The 21,485-nt window shown below is 36.7% G+C and overlaps 1 protein-coding gene across 1 annotated transcript in view; it reads left to right on the top strand.

The window, feature by feature from the left end:
- The window catches only part of LOC146003520 (sialin-like), a 33,751-nt gene that overhangs the window by 538 nt on the left and 11,728 nt on the right, over window positions 1–21,485 (top strand). Inside the window, exons 2-7 of the mRNA XM_083141807.1 lie at window positions 5,582–5,814; window positions 9,147–9,377; window positions 10,431–10,515; window positions 10,917–11,137; window positions 14,869–15,015; window positions 17,849–17,981. Coding sequence (XP_082997933.1) covers window positions 5,582–5,814; window positions 9,147–9,377; window positions 10,431–10,515; window positions 10,917–11,137; window positions 14,869–15,015; window positions 17,849–17,981 — 1,050 coding nt within the window. The remainder of the gene's footprint in view (window positions 1–5,581; window positions 5,815–9,146; window positions 9,378–10,430; window positions 10,516–10,916; window positions 11,138–14,868; window positions 15,016–17,848; window positions 17,982–21,485) is intronic.

Raw genomic sequence — 21,485 nt, 5'->3', positions numbered from 1 at the left:
GAAACTTACAACAACGACTGGGGGTTCCGTCACTGGTTGTGTAATCTTCCACCTCGGCAGGTTGAAGTGAGGCCGGCAGTCGGTAGGTATGCCCTGGCACTCACGGACTGTTGTGCCACGGGTTAAAAAAAAAGAATGTGGAAAATTGACGAGAAATCTGTCGATGTTTATAAATTCTAGTGTCTATTTTGTATTTTCGGTATTTCCCCTCCTATTTTCAGAGTTTTTAGTGCATATAGATCCCCTTCCTGGTTACAAACCCTTATCCTCTATTACCCTCCTAATAACGATGTGACTATTCATGGACGTCCGCAGGATTTTTTCCAGGGAGGGGAAAGGAAGTTATTTTGTCAGGGGGGCAAACAAGGCACATTTTCCCTAATAATAGTGTTGTTCCCTCAAAAAACATTGCTTAAATTTCAATTTGTCATATTCATGAAATAATTAACACATATTATTGTGGCTGAAATGAAATTATATGTGAAAAATATATAATTTTTGGTTGACTTTCATCTTCCGGGGGGGGGGGAACACGCCCTCTCTTGCCCCCCTTCCGGACGCCCACGTGACTGTTCGATTAGTGTAATATAGGACAATGAAAAGTACCACATTGCATTGACTGATTGATTGAATTGTTGTTCAAAGTCCATTTTATGCGCAGATAGGCTAATCGGGACTGGACCTACAGTTTAAAGTGTGATCCGTGAGATGTGTCTCCACGAGGTATCGAACCCAAGACCCGTTGATTACAAAGAGACGACGTAGTAATTAGGTTGTCACAATTCTTTAGGTATATAATGATGAAACATTTTGTTTTTTTAAGCGCGGTAACTTTTTCTTATTTCTAAAATAAAACATAATAACAGGCAAATTATTGGGTGGAGCAGAGCCCATAGGCCCATATTAAGTTAGCATCACTGGCTCTCTCTTATATTCATGAAGGTTAATTAATTCAGACACTGTTTCCGTTCTTTAATTTTAGATGCCAGTGTAGAGTTATGTTATCGTTAGTTTTTCTTATAGTATTTGACGTTTTATTGGCAGGCCCGTAGCCAGGAATTCTTTGTAGGGGGAGGGGGGCGAAGTCAATCCTAGAGGGGGCAAATTTTTAATATATTGTGTCGAGTTGGCAGATATAGCAGGGTACACAGAGGCACTTGACCCCTCCCCCAAAAGAGATAAATAACAGAAACTGCAAAAAAAAAAAAAAAAAAAAAAAAAACTTCGAGCAACATCAAATAGCAATATTTCGATAATGACCTTTCCAGATTGCCAAAGAATATAAAGTTTAATATAAAAAGGCTAATAGGGACTGATCTACTTGATATTTACAGTTCGATAATGTTAATGGACGATTAATATGTACCAACAGCTTTGGGCCCCTCTGCAGAACTGATTAAGGGAACCCTTTATAAATCGTGCTTCATAATGATTCCCTCTAGTTTCCAGTATGCAAGATTTTTACGCACAAAGGAATCTAACGAGAATCCAAAAACACCATTGTGTTGTGTTATGCAAGAAGAATCGAATTAATTAAATAATAATGGTTACATATTATCTACACTTTGATGACTTGTGTAAAAATTTGTAATACATTTTTTGTACTTGCTAAAACATTAAAACATGGGTCCCTTAGTTCCCCACAGACTATTTCCTTCATAGGGGAGACTCTTGCATCACTACAGACAATGCTTGCCTGCTGGTTACGTTAACCATTTTGCAAAATAGTGTGTAAATTGTATTATATCATAGTTGAAATACATGTTTTGACACCTGACAAACAAATAGGAATCCCTTGATTGATCAATGAGTTCTTGGATTACAGTGTCATCATTAATATTTCATATTAAGTTTCATAGAAATAAATTGTTTTAATAGGGCGGAGATAATTTTACGGGGCGCCATGATATTCTATTTGACATTTTTTTAAATATAGATTGTTTGGCTCCCAGGGCCGACTCCCGCCGCCCCGTAGCTATGGCTCTGAAAATTTTACGAACTGTATTTTTATTAGTATAAAATTTGAAATCGAGGGGGCAATTGTCCCTCTGTGCCCGTTGCAAGTGCCCTTGGCCGTCTGGAAGAAAAATGCATGGAACACATAGAAACTAATTCCATCATGAGTACCCAATTGTCCTGCTATTCTTAGATTCTCCTAGTCTTGTTTTTATACTTCAATGTTTGCTTCCCCTAGAATGGAGTTCCGTCTAAGGTCGGGGGGGGGGGGGGAATGCCCATGCCCCCTGTGGTTGCGGCACTGTTTATGAGTGTCTCTTCATCAATTTCACGTCATCACTCATTGTTGCAATTAGCTAAAAGTGGCAGAAAAGCAACGCTAAGTAACAAAAATCGAATATCCACGCCCTCTTTCTTGCCACATGAATCACTATTATCAAAAGGTAGACTTGGGAAACAAATATTTAAGCAGTTCAAAGTTCATAGCAACAGATCCAAGAAAGACATCCAAACACATTAGGCACCTTTAATACAAGACTACTCAAACTGTCACAACTGTTCTAGATAGATACTGAAAATTGCAAAATCATTTCCCGAAGTCTGAAATCTGGACGGGAATTTTCCTCCCAATCCTGATACGACATTGTACGGAATCCCATACACCCTAGTAACACATGATATAATTGTAAAGATTAGTGAGAATTCCAGGTAGGAATGTCTTCTTTATTTTTCACTAGCTACGGGCCTGTTATTGGCCGGTTCGTTGGCCGAGCACGTTAAAGGGTCTGTCTACTTTCGATCCTGGGTTCGAGTCCCTGCCTGACCGTGGATGTCCCTTGCGAGTGGCTTTCATCAATGTCATCAAATCTTCATTTATTCTCATCGCCTTGATTAGCCAAAAGTGGCAGAAAAGCGACGCTAGATATTGTTAAAAAATCTTAGTTTAGGGAGCTTTCGTATCGAAGCGCCACGTGGCATTTCGAAACGAACCTTCAGAAATAAATGCAATATTCATACCGAAGCTTCACGGCAAGCTGCTATTTGTGCTGTTATGCACGTACCGGACCGTTTTTGCAATATCATGTATCGTGCTTGCTGCCTCGTGGTTGCGCATGCGCAGTGAATGCTTTTCCACAGACTACAGCAGTGGTTCTCAATAGTCGTGAGCCAGCTGCTCCGTAAATTCGTTTTTTAAAAGGCAAATTTAGTTTTTGCCAACCATTGGATCTACTGGAATGCTTTAATTAATGATATTGGTCAGAGGAAATTAACTTGTAAGTGCAGATTTTCATTGCCATGTTCCATTTGGGACACCGAAAAATTACAATCCATCAGAATATTTCCACTTCAGTATACTTCTTAACAGGCACGTAAACAGGGGGAGGGCTAAGGGGGCTCAAGCCCTCCTCCCCGAAATCCTACAAATATCTAATTTAAATAGTGAATAATGGTAATTAATTTTGCTTCCTTACCAGGATTAAACGTTAGATCGAAAAAAAGTTTAGTGTATAACAGGGGAACCAGGTTGTAGTATTTTTCTATTCTACCATTTACTGCAAAGAATAAATGGATCCACAGCTCTCAAAATATATCTATAGTTTTCTTTGTGAGAGGTTACACAATATAAACTTTATTAGTAAAATTTGACCCTAACTTTTAAACCCTTTTTTTAACGGAATGTGTAACAAAATACAATAACTATGAATTTCAGTACACTAACTGCACAAAATGTAAGAAAAATAATGGGAAACAGTAAGGTTGGATATTCACTCATTTCCTGTTATCGCATTTGAAACCCGGACTAAAGGTCATATTTCCAGGTGGTCATATTTCACTGGATTGATTCACGAGGATCGAAGCCAGTTCTCAGAGTGCAAAAAAAAGCAAGCTAGGGGAAGCCACCCCCTCCAGGTCGCAAAATACAAGTTAATCTCCAATCTGTATAACTGTAATCCGATTAAACAACAGTGACGTTTTTGATTTGGGCGGGGATTGGGCCGCAGCACCTGAGGTGGAAAAATGTTAGCTGGGGAGATGTTTTGCCGAGCCTTGGGGTTGACTTCGAGGATGCTCCTATGGTTTAACATGGTGACAATGAGACAATGGGGGAAACTATCTACTCCACTCACTTGGAGCACTGTTGGGGGAAGGGGGGTACAAAGTTCAATCCCCATACACACACAAATATACGATGTGTGTGTGAATTTTTGAGTGTGACCCTATATCAGAATTACTCAAAAATGTTTGGAAGTAACATTTACTTTGTTGAGGAGTGGTAAATATCAAGCCCGCATCACACGAAACTGGATTTCCAGTAGGTATGCCCTAGTTGGCGCTGGACTTGCTATCAACTTGCTAGTTTTCGCCTCACACGATACTTATCAGCGTACTTGTCGATAGACTTTTGTTCCCATACGAGGGAAGTTGTAATGGCGGCCGCGTGAGAAGTAAACGATGCATCACTTCACATTTTTAAAAGCCGATAACTATTCGACCGAGAGGAATAACGTTTCGTATAAAACGTTATTAGGTACAAAACAATGGCGCTGCTTAAATACATACTTTACAAAGTTTACTGTACACGTATGGAAGAATATTTTAGTTGTTTCAAATGTAAACACCGTGCACTCGGCATAGATGGTGTAACTCAACGCGCCTTTCATGCTGTATACGTTATACATTGCTGGAGTAACACTCGGAAACCACAGACAAAAACGCTCCTTTGCACACTCACAGATTATCTTCACATGGCGAAACTTTGCTCTGATTGGCTGTTCCACAGAACCCAGTCGAGGAAAGCAAGTATTAGAACATGTCCTATTCCTCCAAACCAGTCAAGCAGTCAGCCAGGCGGCCATGATTGCTACCTAGAAAGTTAGTTCAGCGCCAACTAGGGCATTCCAACTAGAAATCCAGTTCCGTGTGACAGGGGCTTAACTAGCTACTTTTGAAAGTAAGTACTCAGTGTCGGCGTTTAGGGGAGGCGAGGGGGGTAGTTACCCCCCTACTTTTTGCCACTTTTGCTCACGCACTATGCTAAACCTTTATGTATCAAGGGAAAGTAAACTGTTCTTGACCCCCCCCCCCAGTTCTGGAACCTAATCGCCGCCACTGTAACTGCAGTCAGATGCCCATTTGGTGTGAATAGTTCTGGGTTCGATTCCCAGTGGGAGCTCCAAAATTTCTGCATTGGCCCAGTGTCTTGAGGACAATTTGGGAGCTACTGAAAAGATTAAGTATCGAGCCCCCGTCTCGAAAGCCAGAGAACAGCGGCGATGGGACTCGATGCACTGACCATGAGTCGCCTAATGTAAAAACAGCTCTGGACTGTTGCACCAGGGACTTTAAGCTTTCCTAGTTGTAACTGTAACAGAGTTACTTCTTGCAACTGAAGTAATGTTATGTACTGTTATCAGGGCCGGATTAACCTAGGGGCAATTGCCCCGGGGCCCCCACCAAAATGAAGCTGTGAAGGGTCTCGCCCAAAAAAATATTTTAACCAGCTGGCTATGCTTGTGAAAAATTACATAAGAAGTTGTATTTTAAAAATAAAAAAAACTTCAATATTTTCAATAAATTCAACCTATCCTCACGAGGGTTAAGAATTATCTTCCCTTATTTTCAGAATTGATTTCAGCGCAATCTGTTCTCTGGATGTTAACATTTGTTGGGTTCATAGTGAACTACAATCTTAGAATTAATGTAAATATTGGTGTGATTGCCATGGTCAAGAGCCGCCATAATCCTATTAATTCTACAAATGAGTGGGCTGAAAGTGAATGCTACCAACCAGTCAGAGAAGAGTCTGCAACAAGTGTTGAAAATCACGGAAGTGGGGTGTTGCACGAGGTGGATGAGGTAAGTGGTTGCATAAAATTATTTATGTCTAGATCATACATAGTTGTAGTGACTTTTGTGCAAGGTCTGAAACATTAAATTGAAAAATACAAGGAAAAAATAACTGTTGCTTGTTTGCTATTTTGAGAGTATGGTATTGTATTTAAATTCAAATTTCAAACTTTCGAGCTATGCTATCTGTGAGGCCTGAACCTCACAGACTAAAGTATAGAACAAATATCTATTAGAAATTATGAATAAATTTGTCAATTTCGACAAGAACCATGGACGTTCTCAGGATTTTTTCCCAGGGAGAGGCAACCAAGTTAATTTTTTTCTCAGGGGCATATTTTTTCCCATAATAGTGATGCCCCTTCAAGAAACACTGCTTCAGTGTGAAATTATCACGCTCCTATAATACATATTTAACATAAATTACTGTGAGTGAAATGAAATTATGAGTGAAATATATATACTTTATAGGAAGATATTCATTTTCCTGGACGGGGGCGTGGCCCCCCTTGCCCCCCTTCCGGACATCCATGACAAGAACAGTGGTGATTCTGGAGTTTGCAACTTGATTTCTTATGAGCAGAGAACTGATTTATATGTAAAAAAAAAAGTGCTAAATATGTAAATACATATTTAGTTATTTTCACCAAAATATGGAGTTAATATGGTCTTAAAATTGTACAAAATTACCTTTTAATAATATAAGACACTACACGAGCTGCATAAAATACAGTCTGGGAGCTGATGCTTGACAACATTGTTGACAACAATTGTAAATAAACAGGAATTTCAAGTGTTTTATAGTTTGGAGGTGTAAAATCGAAAAAACAACAAAAAAACAACTGCTTATTAGTTTGCAAGCTCATTGTCATTGCCATGGCTTCCTTGAAGATGCCAAGGATGAGCAAAACGTGAGTGTCTAAAGCACTTATTTAGGCACCCAGATACACAGCATATGCATGGCATAGTCTTCTATCACAGTCCAACTCTTAGCCTCAGTGTACACCACTGGTTCTTACTGATATTTAACATTCTATGATGTATCTTGTATTTCCTTTCGTTTTGACCACTTTCCTGCTTCTTTAGACTAATCATGTTGATGAAATGAAATTAATGAAGAAACATCCATTTCTAGGCACAGAATAGAACAGAAAATAAAAACTTCAGATATTAGATTGAGTCAACCACTGAACATGTTCAGCAGTATTTTCTATTACCATTATTTTCCAAATCATTTTATGGAATGGCACCTAATTCCATAATTAATTGACTCTCTCATCAAAATTCACGTTGCTCTTGTGTTACATCTGAAATATGTAAAGCAAAGCTGACTTGACATAGAAATTTATACAAGCTGCTATTGAGTTTGACTATCATGGTAGTAACATTATTTATTTGACGTCTTTTATGAGAACTAGAGCTCGGAAGTTTGGCAAAATGCCTCTTTTTATCTACTGCATATATTGATAAAATTTTTCCGGATATACGTTTCTTATGTCGTTTCGAATGTTTTGGAAGCCTTTTCATTTTGCCTATTTGGGACCCCACTGCCTATTTTTAATTATAATGCCTTTTTTTTGCCTTTTTCAATGAAATTTGACATTTTTTTTTAAAAAAAATGTGTATATAAATTATTTTTCGCCCAAAAAACGTTGTTGGCATTTATTTTTCTTCCGTTTATTATGTGAATAATTTTCGCCTTATTTAAGTAATATTGAACTCACGCATGTTTCAACATTGCTGAAGGAGAAAAGTGTGAGGAAAAAGTATTTCATGCTGAGTCAGGATATTGCCTTTCGGTTAACATTTCTTGTGCATGATTGACTGCTGAAGTGGACAGGTTGATTTCGAACACAAAGAAAATATTTCTGAAATCTCCCTCTCGAACCCGAAAATTTCAGGAAGTTGCGATTGAGCTTAGTTTACCTCAGCAACCAGTCTTGACGAGATAGGGAACCTGGATATCAGCAGCTATATATTATGCTAACAACCTTCAAAAAATCAGTGAGGTGATCGATGCTCTTCCAGAAAATGAAGCGGCTTCAATTCGTCAAAGTGAAAAAACTCCTGTGCTATTCAAGTTTACTTTTGCACATTATGGTGCATTGTCAGAGACAATTACAATTATAGCATCCATGAAAATCTTCGAGGAATCTATCCAGCAGATGATGGAAGTGCCAGGAGAAAAGGGGTCAGCTGTTGCGGAAAAGTGCTAACGGGTAGTGAGGACTTGAAACAATTGAAAACAATTTGTGATATTCTAAAAGGTGAAAATGCTGTTACCAAAATGAGTCCAGCTACATTAGCTTGTTATATGTATGCTCCAATAACTTCTGTCGAAGTAGAAAGATCATTTTCTATTATGAAAAACATTCTCTCTGACAGACGACTATCAATGAATGTTGAGAACTTAAAAAGCACCTTGTAGTTATGTGCAATCAAGACGGAGAAAATTGAAATGCTCTTCCCAATGTAGATTTTAACATTTTGCCAGAAATTATATATAAAAGTAAGCGACTTCTAAATGTGCCTTTTTTCGGTTTATTTTGCCTTTTTTTTCATTTTAGTGCCTATTTACCACATTATAAATGCCTTTTTTGCCTGCCTATTTTAACGAAAATAAATGCCTGAACTTCCGGGCTCTAATGAGAACAAACAACATCCACAGCAGATTGAATTTACATTACAAGTAATAACATACATTTATTTGTAATTAAATAATTGAAGCTAAAATGTCTCTATGTCCTTTCCAGCTAGATTTAAAATAATTAGAATATTTCATGATTAGCAGAAATAATAATATTCTTTCACATATATTACTTGTATATCTTTGCTGGTGTAATGGCCAAGCTCATATGACCGATTGACTCATGGTCTGGCCAACAATGTCTGACCTCCGTGGCAGAGTGGTTAGCACAATGTACTATGGTATTAGGAGTGCTAGCCTGGCCATGGGTGTTCTTTGTGACTGTCCCTTCATCAATTTCATAATTCATCTTCATCTTCGCAATTAGTCATAAGTGGCAGGAAAGCGAAGTAAAATAAACCAAATCAATCAGTTTGAAACAATGTCCTTCATTAGGTGTGGTATTTCTTTCTAATTGTATCTTCATCAATTTCATCTAATCATCAATCATCAAAGATACAATTATACACACTACTAATAAAATGCATACAGATTAGTAGTAATTTCATTTTGAGCTTACTCAAAATGCAACATAATTATTTTAGTGAATATTTAGTGTATTTTCTTTAGAACAAGGTTAAATAATATTGATTATAATCAACTGATAAATGAATTGATGAATACGTCAAGTTACTTCCAACTTGTTTATTTGTAGGATAAGTTCGACTGGGATGAGCATGTGCAGGAGATGATATTAGGAGCCTTCTTTTGGTCTTACTGGGTCACTCAAATTCCAGGAGGAGTTCTTGCTCAACGCTTTGGTACAAAAATGGTCTATGGCCTAAGTAATTTGATACCATGCCTTCTGTCATTCCTAATACCGCCTGCGGCTCATTTTCACTACAGTGTTGTTGTTGTGATACGCATCTTACAGGGCCTTATCAATGTAAGTAAATTTATCACAATGCAGCATAATATGGTGCATATGTTACTTCATCATTTAAATATTTCTTGGAAATTTGTTTGTTGATATTTATTTAACCTTGGTGTTGTCGTACTCCAGACTTTCTTAGTTCTCACTTTGCTCATGCTTGGATTTGAATAAATGTGTTTCTAAATTCCTTACCCTACTCTTTCAGTTATACCACAGTGTTCCTTACATTGGTTGGAGGATTCCTTACATGCAATTATGCTTTCATGCTTCAGTAGTGATCATGGGGAAAACACATCATAGTGTCCTAATCTTAGGGAACTTATATAAACAAAAGTTAAGCATGCGATGGAAAATCAACAAAAATGGAAAATTAAAGCTTTGACACAAAATTGCACATGAAGGTAGCAAATGTGTTTATGCATTAAAGGAAACAAGAATTGTGTAGAAAGATGAAAAAAAGTACTTTTCGTAAGTTATATGATGACGTCACATTTCGGTCATTAACATAATGATGTTTAAAGGCAAACGAACCAAACAAAACTTACATTAATATGGTATGTGACAACCCCAGACCTTTACACAAACTTTACGATTCTCCATGCTTTAAATGAGGTGATCAACCATCGCAGATGCGAGCAATGGCCATTCCTCCATTAGGCCAGTTTCCAACTCTCTGAGACTGGCTAGAGGAGGTAAACATGCAAAGAGTGCATCCCAAAGGTTTTCAATGGGATTAAGGTTTGGGGAATATGCCGGCCACTCCATACGAGTGTATATAATATATAGGCTATCTCACGCATTTTAAGCCGATCTCTGTGGCAGAGTGGTTAACACAGCACGCTACAATGCCAGAGGTCCCAGATTTGGATCTGAGCATGGGCATGGGTGTTCTTTATGAATGTCCATTCATCAATTTCATCATAAAACCGCTAATCATTATCTTTGCAATTAGCCAAAAGTGGCAGAAAAGAAAAGTGAAATATACATCATATACACATTTTATAAGCCATGGAAATGCCAAAAATAATTTTGAACCGCTTTTTGTTTCTTTCCTTTTCATTTAAGGGTTTGGCATGGCCAGCAATGCACACAATGGTAGGTCAGTGGATTCCTCCAAATGACAGAAGCAAATTTGTAACATCTTATCTGGGTAAGTATAAACGTTAAACATATCAGATACATCTATATGGACTTTAGTTCTTCATAGTGGCATGTTCCAGACATAGACGTCCACAGATTTTTTTCCAAATAGGCGCAAGAAAAGTTTTCTTTCCTAGAGGGGGCAAACGAAGCATATTTCACCCCAATCGTAATTTATTAGACATAGAAACTTTACTTTGATGTGTTTCTAATAGTTATTATGAATAACATAATAATTTCTTTTTATCTCAATCATTTTCCATCATCTTATCTCAAGTGCTGGAAACTTTTCTCCAATAGCAAGGATGAAATTCGATAGAAATAGAGGATGGATGTTGTCAAGCATCTTACTTCTAATGTTAGTGCAAGATTTAAGCTAAGAAAATGTAATTCTTGACATAATTTTCCTAGGAAGTTCTGTTGGGGCAGCCATCACATTCCCTCTGTATGGATTCCTGATTGACTGGTTAGGATGGCCTTCAGTGTTTCATGCAACTGGGATTTTGGGGATTGCGTGGTTCGTCTGCTGGTGGTACCTTGTATTTGATACACCTGCACAGCATCCTCGGATATCTCCAGAAGAGAAAGATTACATTGAGAAAGCTTTGGGGTCGATTGTTTCTGAAAAAAAGGTATGGATAGATCACATCTCACAAGAAACTTATGCATTCAAGTAAGACTTTGGAATAAGTAGGGTGACCAGACGTCCTCTTTTATCCGGACATGTCCTCCTTTTTAGGTGTCTGTCCGGATTATTTTTTAGAATTCTGTAAATGTCTTCCTTTTCTGGAAAGAGCAAACCATCGACCATAGCAAATGTGAATGCTTCCACACATAACGAACATCATTTAAGGCACATCACTTGGGATGAGTTAAGTGTTCAAGCAATGCTGAAATAGCATCTGTGAGCTGAACACGATCACTTTCCTAACTGAGTCATTAGTAGGGTGCGGATTTACAGGCACTAAAAACCTCTGAAATAGGAACCAAAATGATGAAAATAGGCACTTAAAAAGACAGTATAAATTTAGAAAAGGTACGAAAATAGGCACCCTGAAATTTAAAAAAAAAAAAACATTAAAACAGACAATGAATGTGAACTTATTTCAATTTTCTATTTGCAATGCACAATTATACTGTATTAGCACTTCAGTTCATTATAAAAGTGTTCTAACGATTCACAAACTATGATCGAAATTCACATTTGCGGGGAATCGTCAATGAAAGTAATTCTCACAAAAAGAGCTTGTGCTAACGACTGTGCGAATTTAAACAATTGATGAAAAAACAATCTGCACCATTGTAAGAAAAAAATATTTTAAACAATGTTCCAATTGAGACCCTCAAATCTGTCTAATACCAGATTTCAGTCAGTACAACATAAACAAAGCCTTCCATCCTTCAATGTAGGGAAAGCCAAAGGAACATAAAAAAAGCTGAAGTATGCAAACACTGCAGAAGAGCCATTTTTTGGCACGATAGAGCAAAATAGGAATTTATAGGCACTATTAAAATGCGTTTTCGGACTAGAAACACCATGACACTTTAGACATTAAAACCTATGTTTTACTACAAAGGAATATAAAAGGCAAATAGGCAATATTCCGCTCCCTAGGTGTTAGTATTATTGTAACTCGTTGCTTCGCCCTCTGAAACGGCTGTAACGCACGTATTCTGTGCAGTTCCTTTTCGATTGATTGATTTGGTTTATTTTACTTCGTTTTTCTGAAACTTTTAGCTAATCGCGAAGACGAGGATGAACGATGATATGATGATTTTGATGAAGGGGCACTCGCAAAGAACACCCATGCCCAGGCCGGGATTCGAATCCGAGACCGTTGGCGTTGTGGCGCGGTGTGCTAACCACTCCGCCACGGAGGTCGGCCAGTTCCTTTTCGAGTTATGCATACGCGATACAGAAACGCGTAGGGAGAATTTTGGTTATTAAGTAATATTTTCTTTCATGAAATAACGAAGCGAAAGTGTAAATTCAACAATGATCGTGCCAGAAAATATCCAGCTTTTAAAGGATGGAAGGAACGAATATGAGGTAAAGTGTAAGGTGGCTGTCACTTTCCCCTGCTGTTGAAAGAGAGCTAGAAATGTTCGTGGCATTAAAATCATATTTCTCTACCCAATCTAAACTACCCAAAATTTTAATTCGGTTTTTGGAAATAAGTTAGAGCGAATCTTACTTGTTACATTTGCATTCACTTGTGGGTATATTACATTCTAATATCTAAGAATTAGAAAAGGAGTAAAATTCTGTGCTTCAAATTGTAGATATTCTTTGTCGTTTGTTAAATAACAGATTAGAAGATTTTTTCTTTGTTTAAAGGTAAGAGGAAGTTATTGAAAGAGATCACCTGAAAAGTATCTGTGAGCAAAATGTTAGTAAGATTTTTTTATATTGATTAAGTTATGAGTAATGGCAAATGTTTTGCCATTTTTTGCGGTGTTCTCTTTCTTATGGCTTTGTCCTCCTTTTTCGCCATGCTCTGTCCTCTTTTTTGAATGTGTGTGTCTGGTCACCCTGGGAATCAGTTATGTTCAATTAATTTAATCTATTATGTTTTAAGTTCTTGAAATCTTGTCATAAGAAGAACTTATACAATAATCAAATATTTTCTAAAGAATAATTTCATCATAAAATTTTGTTGACTAACAAATAAACAAAAGGTTATTAATTACGTTTTCAAAGGCAGATCTTGGCAGGTACGTATCCAGAACTATATATTGAGAGGGGTCGAAACCAATGCTTCACATGTAATGATAATAATAAAATAATAATGTTTGCAATTAGTAGGTTAATAGGATTAATATGTCCATTAATAATAATATTAAAATAGGTCAATTAATAATAATTATTATTGTTATTATCACATGAACACAATTTGTATAATAACTGTCCTATCAGAGAAATAAATGTCAACAAATTTTAAAATGGATTATTTAGAGAAAACCTATGTCTGGTTAATGAAAAGCAAAGTCCTGATCATTATTTTTATGAGTAGTGGTAACATATACATTTTTGCAGGCACTGTTAACAAAGCTGTATAATCACAATCTATTCATTTTCATTATATGCGAGTTCTGCAGAAAATGAATCAATCAACTTCATATTATACAAGTTTTTACCTTATTTAATTTTGGACTTGTTAAGTCTTTCAGAAGGGCCTGGATCCCTGGAGCCCCCTCTCAATGTGCCTTTCGTCTTAAAGTCTGAGCAGTCAAAGAACCAACTTGAACAAACCCAGAGTTTTAGTCTCCAGATGTTGGAGTTTCCAAGTGCAAAAATATGATAATGCCTCCCGCCTGATTTATGCTCAGTAGTAAATAACATCTTCTGGTGTCAACAAGCACCCTTTGCCCAGAGTTCAAGGAGAGAGAGAGAGAGAGAGAGAGAGAGAGAGAGAGAGAGAGAGAGAGAGAGAGAGAGAATTGGAGGCCTGTTCGTTTGCTATCCTGTGATGACCATTAGGTCAGGGATATGTTTGACAACACAGAATACCACACGAATTTCCCCTCACTATTGCAACTGGATCAAGCCGATTGGTTCAAGGGTTCATGTGACCCTCTCTGCCTTTTGACAGAAAAGACATGCACAATATTTCAAGTTGGTTTAGACTTTAAGCTGTTACACTACAGAACTTGTAAGTTTGTAACATATTTGGTAAGTACTAATTACTGAAATTGCAATTTAATTTCTTTGTAATGAACCTTCATGGTCTGCAAAAGTAGTGTCTGGTGCTGAAGCAAGTACTTTTCAGGCAGTGGTGTTTCTGTATTCCTTTCTATGATATTTGTAACAGTTATTTGTATCATTAATCTTCTCTGAATTGAATGCAACTCTCATCAATCTGTGCAATCACTCACAAAGCAATGAAAACAGCAATGCAGTACAAACTGCACTTAGCAAGTTGATGACGTCAAAGAAGAACAGCAGCCTTATGAAGGGTGGTTCAGCAAGCTGTGGCAATCCTGTAGGTTAATTTTTTGATTTGTTTGGTTTACATGAAAACACTTCTGGAAGACTTTTTTCTAAGTCCACTTTATACACAGATAGTCTAATCTGGACTGTACCTACAGTTTAAAGTGGGATCCAAACCACTACGTGTCTCCACCAGGTGCTGAACCTGGAACCCCTTGATTACAAGTCAACGACGTTACCACTATGCTGTCGGAGAGGAATTGATACTCAAAAAACCTTTGCAGTCATGGCATGAAGAACAGAGAATTAAGAATCTTTAATCTAGTGTTATTTATATTTTGACAGAAGACACAATGTCATTCAAGTATTAATATTAAGCACATTTTAAGCCAAAACATACCACTTATTCCTTTTGCCATAAATATATTCCAGCCGCCAACACCCTGGAAGAGTATCATGACATCAATCCCTGTCTGGATGGCAATCCTGGCTCACTGGGGAAGCATCTGGGGCTTCTTCACAATGCTGACCCAAGCGCCAACTTATTTCAAGACTATTCATGGCTTTGACATAAAAATGGTAAATATTTGATTAGGTGATGTATTGTTTCTGTAATGTTTTGAAACCAATTCGTTGCTTCCATTGTTTGTCCATCGTTTCCCACCTAGAAATATACATCCTTCATTTCGTTACAAAAAATTATTAAGGTTTTTATTTTTATTGTTAATAACTAGACTGGATTTTAAAGGGGAAAAAATCTGTAGAAAGGACAAAAAAGGGAAAATTTTTGCCAAAAAAGGAAACAAAAAGGACTATAGTTTATTTTTGCACTACACTAAAAAAAACATTTTAAATGAAAACACAATATATACCATTCATATGTAAAAAGGGATACATAAAATATTGTATTAATGCATCCTTTTTTTATACATGAATGGTATATGTTGTGATTTCATTTAAAATAGTATTTTTAGTGTAGTGCAAAAATATAGTCCTTTTTGTTTCCTTTTTTGGCAAAAAATTTTCCATTGCTGCCATAACTTGCTGCTACTTGTACCTGGATTCGCCATTTCACTGACACTCAATACTGTCGCCACTGTCACACAGTAAAGTTAAAACTATTCTAAAATACTTCACAATAAAAGTCTAAATCTAGCAGATAAGTACAATTTCAACCCAGCAGGCATGCCGCTTACAATGCGTTTGTGGCTGCTTAAGCCAAGAAGTCATTGTTGCAGAAATCGCTGCAACTCTCAAGGCTCACGGAGGGAAGGTAAGATAGAGGGAGCTTGTTCTTTCTTTCCTCTAAGCTGCAGCAAATAGACAATTGTTGAATGATTTGTTTAGGGAAAATATGGTCGTACAAAATATTTGACATCTTGTCAATAAAGGGTCCAAGGAAGATGTTTTTTTAAAAAAAAAAAAAAAGGGGGGGGAAGAAAATGATTTAAAAGGGAATATGGGCTGAGAAGGGGAAAAAGAGGAAGTCAAGACCATGTAATCTTGTTGGTGGAAGATAATTATCCACACTGTTGTTATTTATTCCATGATCCGTGTTGAAAAATTAAAAAAAAGGACTTCCCTTTAAAATCCGGTCTCTATTAATACCATAAATAAAGTTATTCAAACAGATTAATGAAGTAAAAATGTGTTAAATCTAAAAACAAATGAGTGTAAAATATGGGAACCAGTTCGTATTTTCGTATTCTATCATTTGCACCAAATAATAAATGGTTTCTCAGTTTTCAAAATTCCAAACACTAGAATTTAGCTCCTGTCTGCTATCTTGCTATTAGCAGACGACTATGTTGACTGCAGGTAGCACATGCAATCCTTGCAGCCTGAAGTAGCAAGTGCCTCCAGTGGCCTTGCTACCTGGGTTTGCTCCAACATTGAGTGTTCCTGGAGGCACCATTGGGTGGCACGTGGTCAGCACATTGAGATTTGTTTTAAGTCCACTTTATGCACAGGTAGGCTAACCAGGACTGGACTTACAGTTAAAAGTGGGATCAAAACCACTGTGTGCCTCCATCGGGTATTAAACCCACGACCCCTTGATTACAAGTCAGCACATTGAGTCCCATCACCGTTGTTTTTTTTTGCTTTTCAAGACAAATGCTCGCTATTCTTCTTTCTAGTAGTTCTCCAATTGTCCTCACAGACATTTTCTGAGCACCCACCTGAGATCGAACCCAGGACCTCTTCCATATGCGAGAGCATAACCATTTGGCTACGGGGGAGCCTCCCAATTGCTACGCCCCTTGTGGGTACGTACTTAAATGTTTTTTACCACGGCTATAGATATCTTAATCTCAGGGGGATAGGTTCTTTATTTGAGAATTCCAAATAAGAAAGCGTTTTATAGCCAAGAGGATATAGTTAAATGCGGATCTATATTCTGAGAACTAGACAAAATACAGAGAATATATATATATATATATATATATATATATATATATATATATATATATGTATAATCGAAAAGGTTTCTTCTTCTTTTATTATCAAAAAGGCTTCTTTTTCTTTTAAAGGGCTTCTTCTTCTTTTAAAAGGCTTCTTCTTCTTCTAAAAGGCTTCTTCTTTGATTATCGAAAAGGCATCTTCTTCTTTTATCATCAATATTCTTCTTCTTCTTTTAAAAGGCTTCTTCTTCTTTTAATATGGAAAAAGCTTCTTCTTCTTTTATTATCAAAAAGGCTTCTTCTTTGATAATCGAAAAGGCACCTTCTTCTTTTATCATCAAAAATTCTTCTTCTTCTTTTAATTTATTATCTTCCTTTTTTAAAGCGTAATCTTATTTATGTGCTTCTTTGGCAAACAATACAAGCTATACTTGTAGAAAGAGTAGGGTCGACTAAACTGACAATAGCGCCACCTCCTATTTAGCGACCAAAGGGGAATAACCAGGATCGCTAATAACAAGCGCTACCAATGGCCCAGTGCGACTAAAAAGGAGCGCAACCGTAAAGTGCTTCGGGGCGTCTAATTTGACAACAGCGCCACCGGGGACAAACAAACAAAACACTGACGATGTTCTCCTCGTCAGAAAAATGAAAAGAGATAGATTTCTGAATACGTTCGCTTACTTAATAACTTTCCTAAACGTTTCATATGCGGCCATATTCTTAATTCTTTTAATTTACTATATACAACATTCTATTTACCTCTTTTATAGTATTTGAACTCTTCTTTTTTATATTTCTCAATTTACTATAATATATATAATCCCTCTTCTCCGCTCTAAGTTTTTTATAATTTCCTTTGCTCCTCTTTATATAGCGTGCTGCCATCTCTCGTCGATTCCGAGAAACCATTCCTCCTTGCAACTTTCATTGTGTCATCGAAACTGGCACGTGACACAATAGTTCTATTGAATGTTACACAAAGCATTTACTTGTGTTTAATTTTGCAGACAGGAATCCTGTCAGGACTACCTCATGGACTAAGAACAGTGTTTGCCCTTGCTGTGTCATTTGTAGCAGATTACATACTGAAGCACAATATAATGACAAGGACTAGAGTGAGGAAAATTGCTACTTCAATATGTAAGTTACTTTCTATATATTTATAACAAAAATCTTAAAATATGTATTTTAGGTTGATATGAAATAACAGCTTCATAATAAAACACCATTATCAAACAAGGTGTATTTTTTGAATATGTGAGGGATGATCTAACAAATTCCATTAGGGCAGTTTATAAAGATAAAAGTTGTTATATGGACTTTTTGGGTCGCAGTTTCGTTTACGCCAGAACATATTTTTTGTTTCACATTTCTAGTTTACACTTTAAAACTGCTTAAGAAAACCCAAGGATTCTTTACTGTTTTTTTTTATTACAAACTTCTAAAATAAACTAGCGGTTAATAAATTTTGAATTTGCCCTGGAAAGCTAGAGGGCTTTGTTTTACATAGTTAAAACTAATACAAAAATTACCTCCAGTTGCCTTAGATTAATCTTAGGTTATAAACTAAAAGTAACATAGATTAATAAACAGAAAATAAACACTTTAACCTCAATTAAAAGAATATGGTCGACCTACTTACGAAATTTACTCAGCACTGCGCTTTCACTTTTACTGCAATCAACACTTCCGATATAAAAGTACACATCTCGAGAGCTCTCGACACTGGGGGGGGGGGGGCACTATTGGCAGAAGCTCCTTGATGTCTTCTTTCCGCCGCTTCTTCTTTCCCTCGAAGATCTTCGACGTCTATCCCTCGAAGTAATTCACCGTCGGATTCGTAGTTCAAAGGTCGAAATTGGTCTCAACGTCGTCACCTTGATTAGCAATTCTCAGTTCACAACTACACGCTTGCAGTGTTCTTGTCACTTCTCGCGCTATAAAAGTTGCCATGAGAAAACAGTCTGTATTTGAATAAAATTCCGCGCGCTCTTTTCCCAATCACGCGAACGTTCAAATGTCCGGAACACAGGTCACTGATAACTAGAGACCGGATGTTTAGGCACTAAAAACATATAAAATAGACAGGCAAATAAGCACTTATAATTTTCAAAATAGGCAGGAAAATAGGCATTAAAATACAAATAGGCAATAAAAAGGCAATGAAATTTAACTCAAAATAATGAAGATAGACATACAAAAAGAAATAGGTGTTTAAAAAATATAGAAACATACCTGTAGATTCTTTATAGTTGCTTAAAATAAACGAGGAGCTCATCATTAGAGACAGCAGTCCAATATTGTACTTAATAAATCACTGCAAACAGGAGTCACGTCAGCTCAAAATTTTCCATTGCATAATGCCTACACACGATAGTCTGACAAAATAAATTGTTGGCTACTTCCAACCAGTACGCAAATTATTTAAATATACACTTTATCACTGCACACAGGGTTATTTCAGTTAAAAAAATTACACTATATATTCCACACAGCAATTCGAACTAGGAAACTGTTTAAATGCATTTCAAGTTTGTACTGTACGGTTTGGCAGTCTCTGAATAAGAAGCACTAATTGCGGTTGCACATCACAACAAGGTATTTCTTCAGGTGATCAACCAACAAGTTATGTCTGCGATCGGACAACATATTTTTTAGAATTGAAAATGATCTTTCAACCTCCACAGATGTTACCGGAGCATACATAAAGCACGCGAGAACATGTGGATCTAACTCAGTTTGTATATTTTCACCTTTCAGAACTTGTTGAATTGTCCTTAATTTGTCCAAGTCCTTATTAGCTGCAATAACTCGCTAACTGTTATTTTTAAATTTCTTGGAAGCATCGGAAACTAATCCTGGGAACAGGAAATTGTATGCATAGAGTTGAGTCATGTCCCAATTTTAAAGAAAATGCCTAAAATAGGCAATATCTGGCATTTATGAAATAATATAGGCAATATCGTATGAAATAGGCAAAATAGGCAAAATTAAATTGCCTTTAAATGAAGCTAATCCCTCCCCCCAGGTCTTCGCAACATTCGTTTTCATCATATCTCTAACAGGAAAGAATAGGCATTTTGCCTAACATCCGGTCTCTACTGATAACTGTCCACTAGGCAAACGACATCTACAGAAACAGTCCACGAATAACTAACTGCAACTTGCTGCCGATAGCACAATCAAATTCGCGAATTCTCCATACTTGGAGATCTCGACGCCAACTCCTGCTTGTAAACTTCTGCAGCCAACGCGCGAAGTAACGCGGCTTTTCACTCGCAGGCTCTACAAACACTGCTCGAAAAACTTCACCGCGTTTTTCTTTGTCCCTTTACACAATGCACAGCAAGGACAGTTCATTTTACCCGAGGGGTGTTAATCTCTCTAACCACCTCTTTCTCGGAAGAAATAATTAGGGTGACCAGATATTTGTTGACCAAAAAGAGTATAGTCTATAGGTTGAAGGTGCGCATGCACAAAACATAAAAATAAAACGAAAATACGGGTGGTTATTTGTTATTGCTTCTATTATAGCCCCTATAAAATAGGCCTACACTCTACAGATTCAAATTACTTATGGGTCTAATGTAATTAGCTAATTACAAATACTTCCTCACCAATGGCACCATAATTCATACTTCTGGGATGATTTTGCTTTCTTGAGTATGTTTAATTCGTCCTTTATTGCCAGTCCAAACTCTTCACAGGTCATGTCCACATTGAATTTCACTTTCATTACTTGTTCAAGTGTTGACACCAAGAGTGTACTTTATCCTCTCGCCAATAAGTTTTAATAACACTGAAGAGTCTTTCACAATCAATATTTGTACCAGGCAGTGTAAACAAGAATTTTATAAGAGGCACAATCACTTTTAAATTTGACCCAGCCTGTATTGATCTCCACTTACCCATCATTGTTTCTTTTCTTTCTGTGGATTTTAACGTAATTTTACGCGTTAAATAATGAATGAAATTAAATAGCAAGGAAAATAGTATATTTGGGGATTTTTGAAAATTGAAAAGAGTATAGAGTATATGAACCTCTAAAAGAGTATAATACTCTTAAAAAGAGTATGTCTGGTCACCCTAAAATAATCAGTCCTCAAAATAATAGGTTATAAGTTCTTCATTTGGATTTGCAAAACCACAATCATCAAAGCACAGGGGAGCATTTTACTTTACTTTCTTGCTTTTACAATCATACAAGGATTTCCATGCAACAATTAAGTTTTTCTGTTTACACATATTGTCATCAAGGCAAATCGAGAAAGATATTTTCAAGAACTGGTACTCGAAGGACTGAAAGCAGTTGGCTTGATTCTTAGCTAAAAAACTTGCATTAAAGCTATTATTATTACAAGGGCTAGGATTTTTATGACTTAGCATATTTTTTTTTTTTTTTTTTGCTAAGGGTGATGTGTTCCCAAAACATATAGAAATTCATATTATGAAGAAACTAATAAAATTAAGGTGCTTTTTAAGGGCATATTTTGGCATATTTGGCCATTTCTGCATGATATAGCATATTTTGATGGCTTTTCTGTCATATTCATTGTGCATTGCAACTCAGGGCCCATAAAGGGAACTAAAAATAGTACATATGTGAAAATATCTCGGCATTTAGATATTGATGTTCGAAACAGT

Source organism: Lepisma saccharinum, chromosome 20 (genome assembly GCF_977018435.1).
Source record: "Lepisma saccharinum chromosome 20, izLepSacc3.1, whole genome shotgun sequence".
Classification (NCBI taxonomy): Eukaryota; Metazoa; Arthropoda; class Insecta; order Zygentoma; family Lepismatidae; genus Lepisma; species Lepisma saccharinum.
This window is presented reverse-complemented; position numbering and strand designations above follow the sequence as displayed.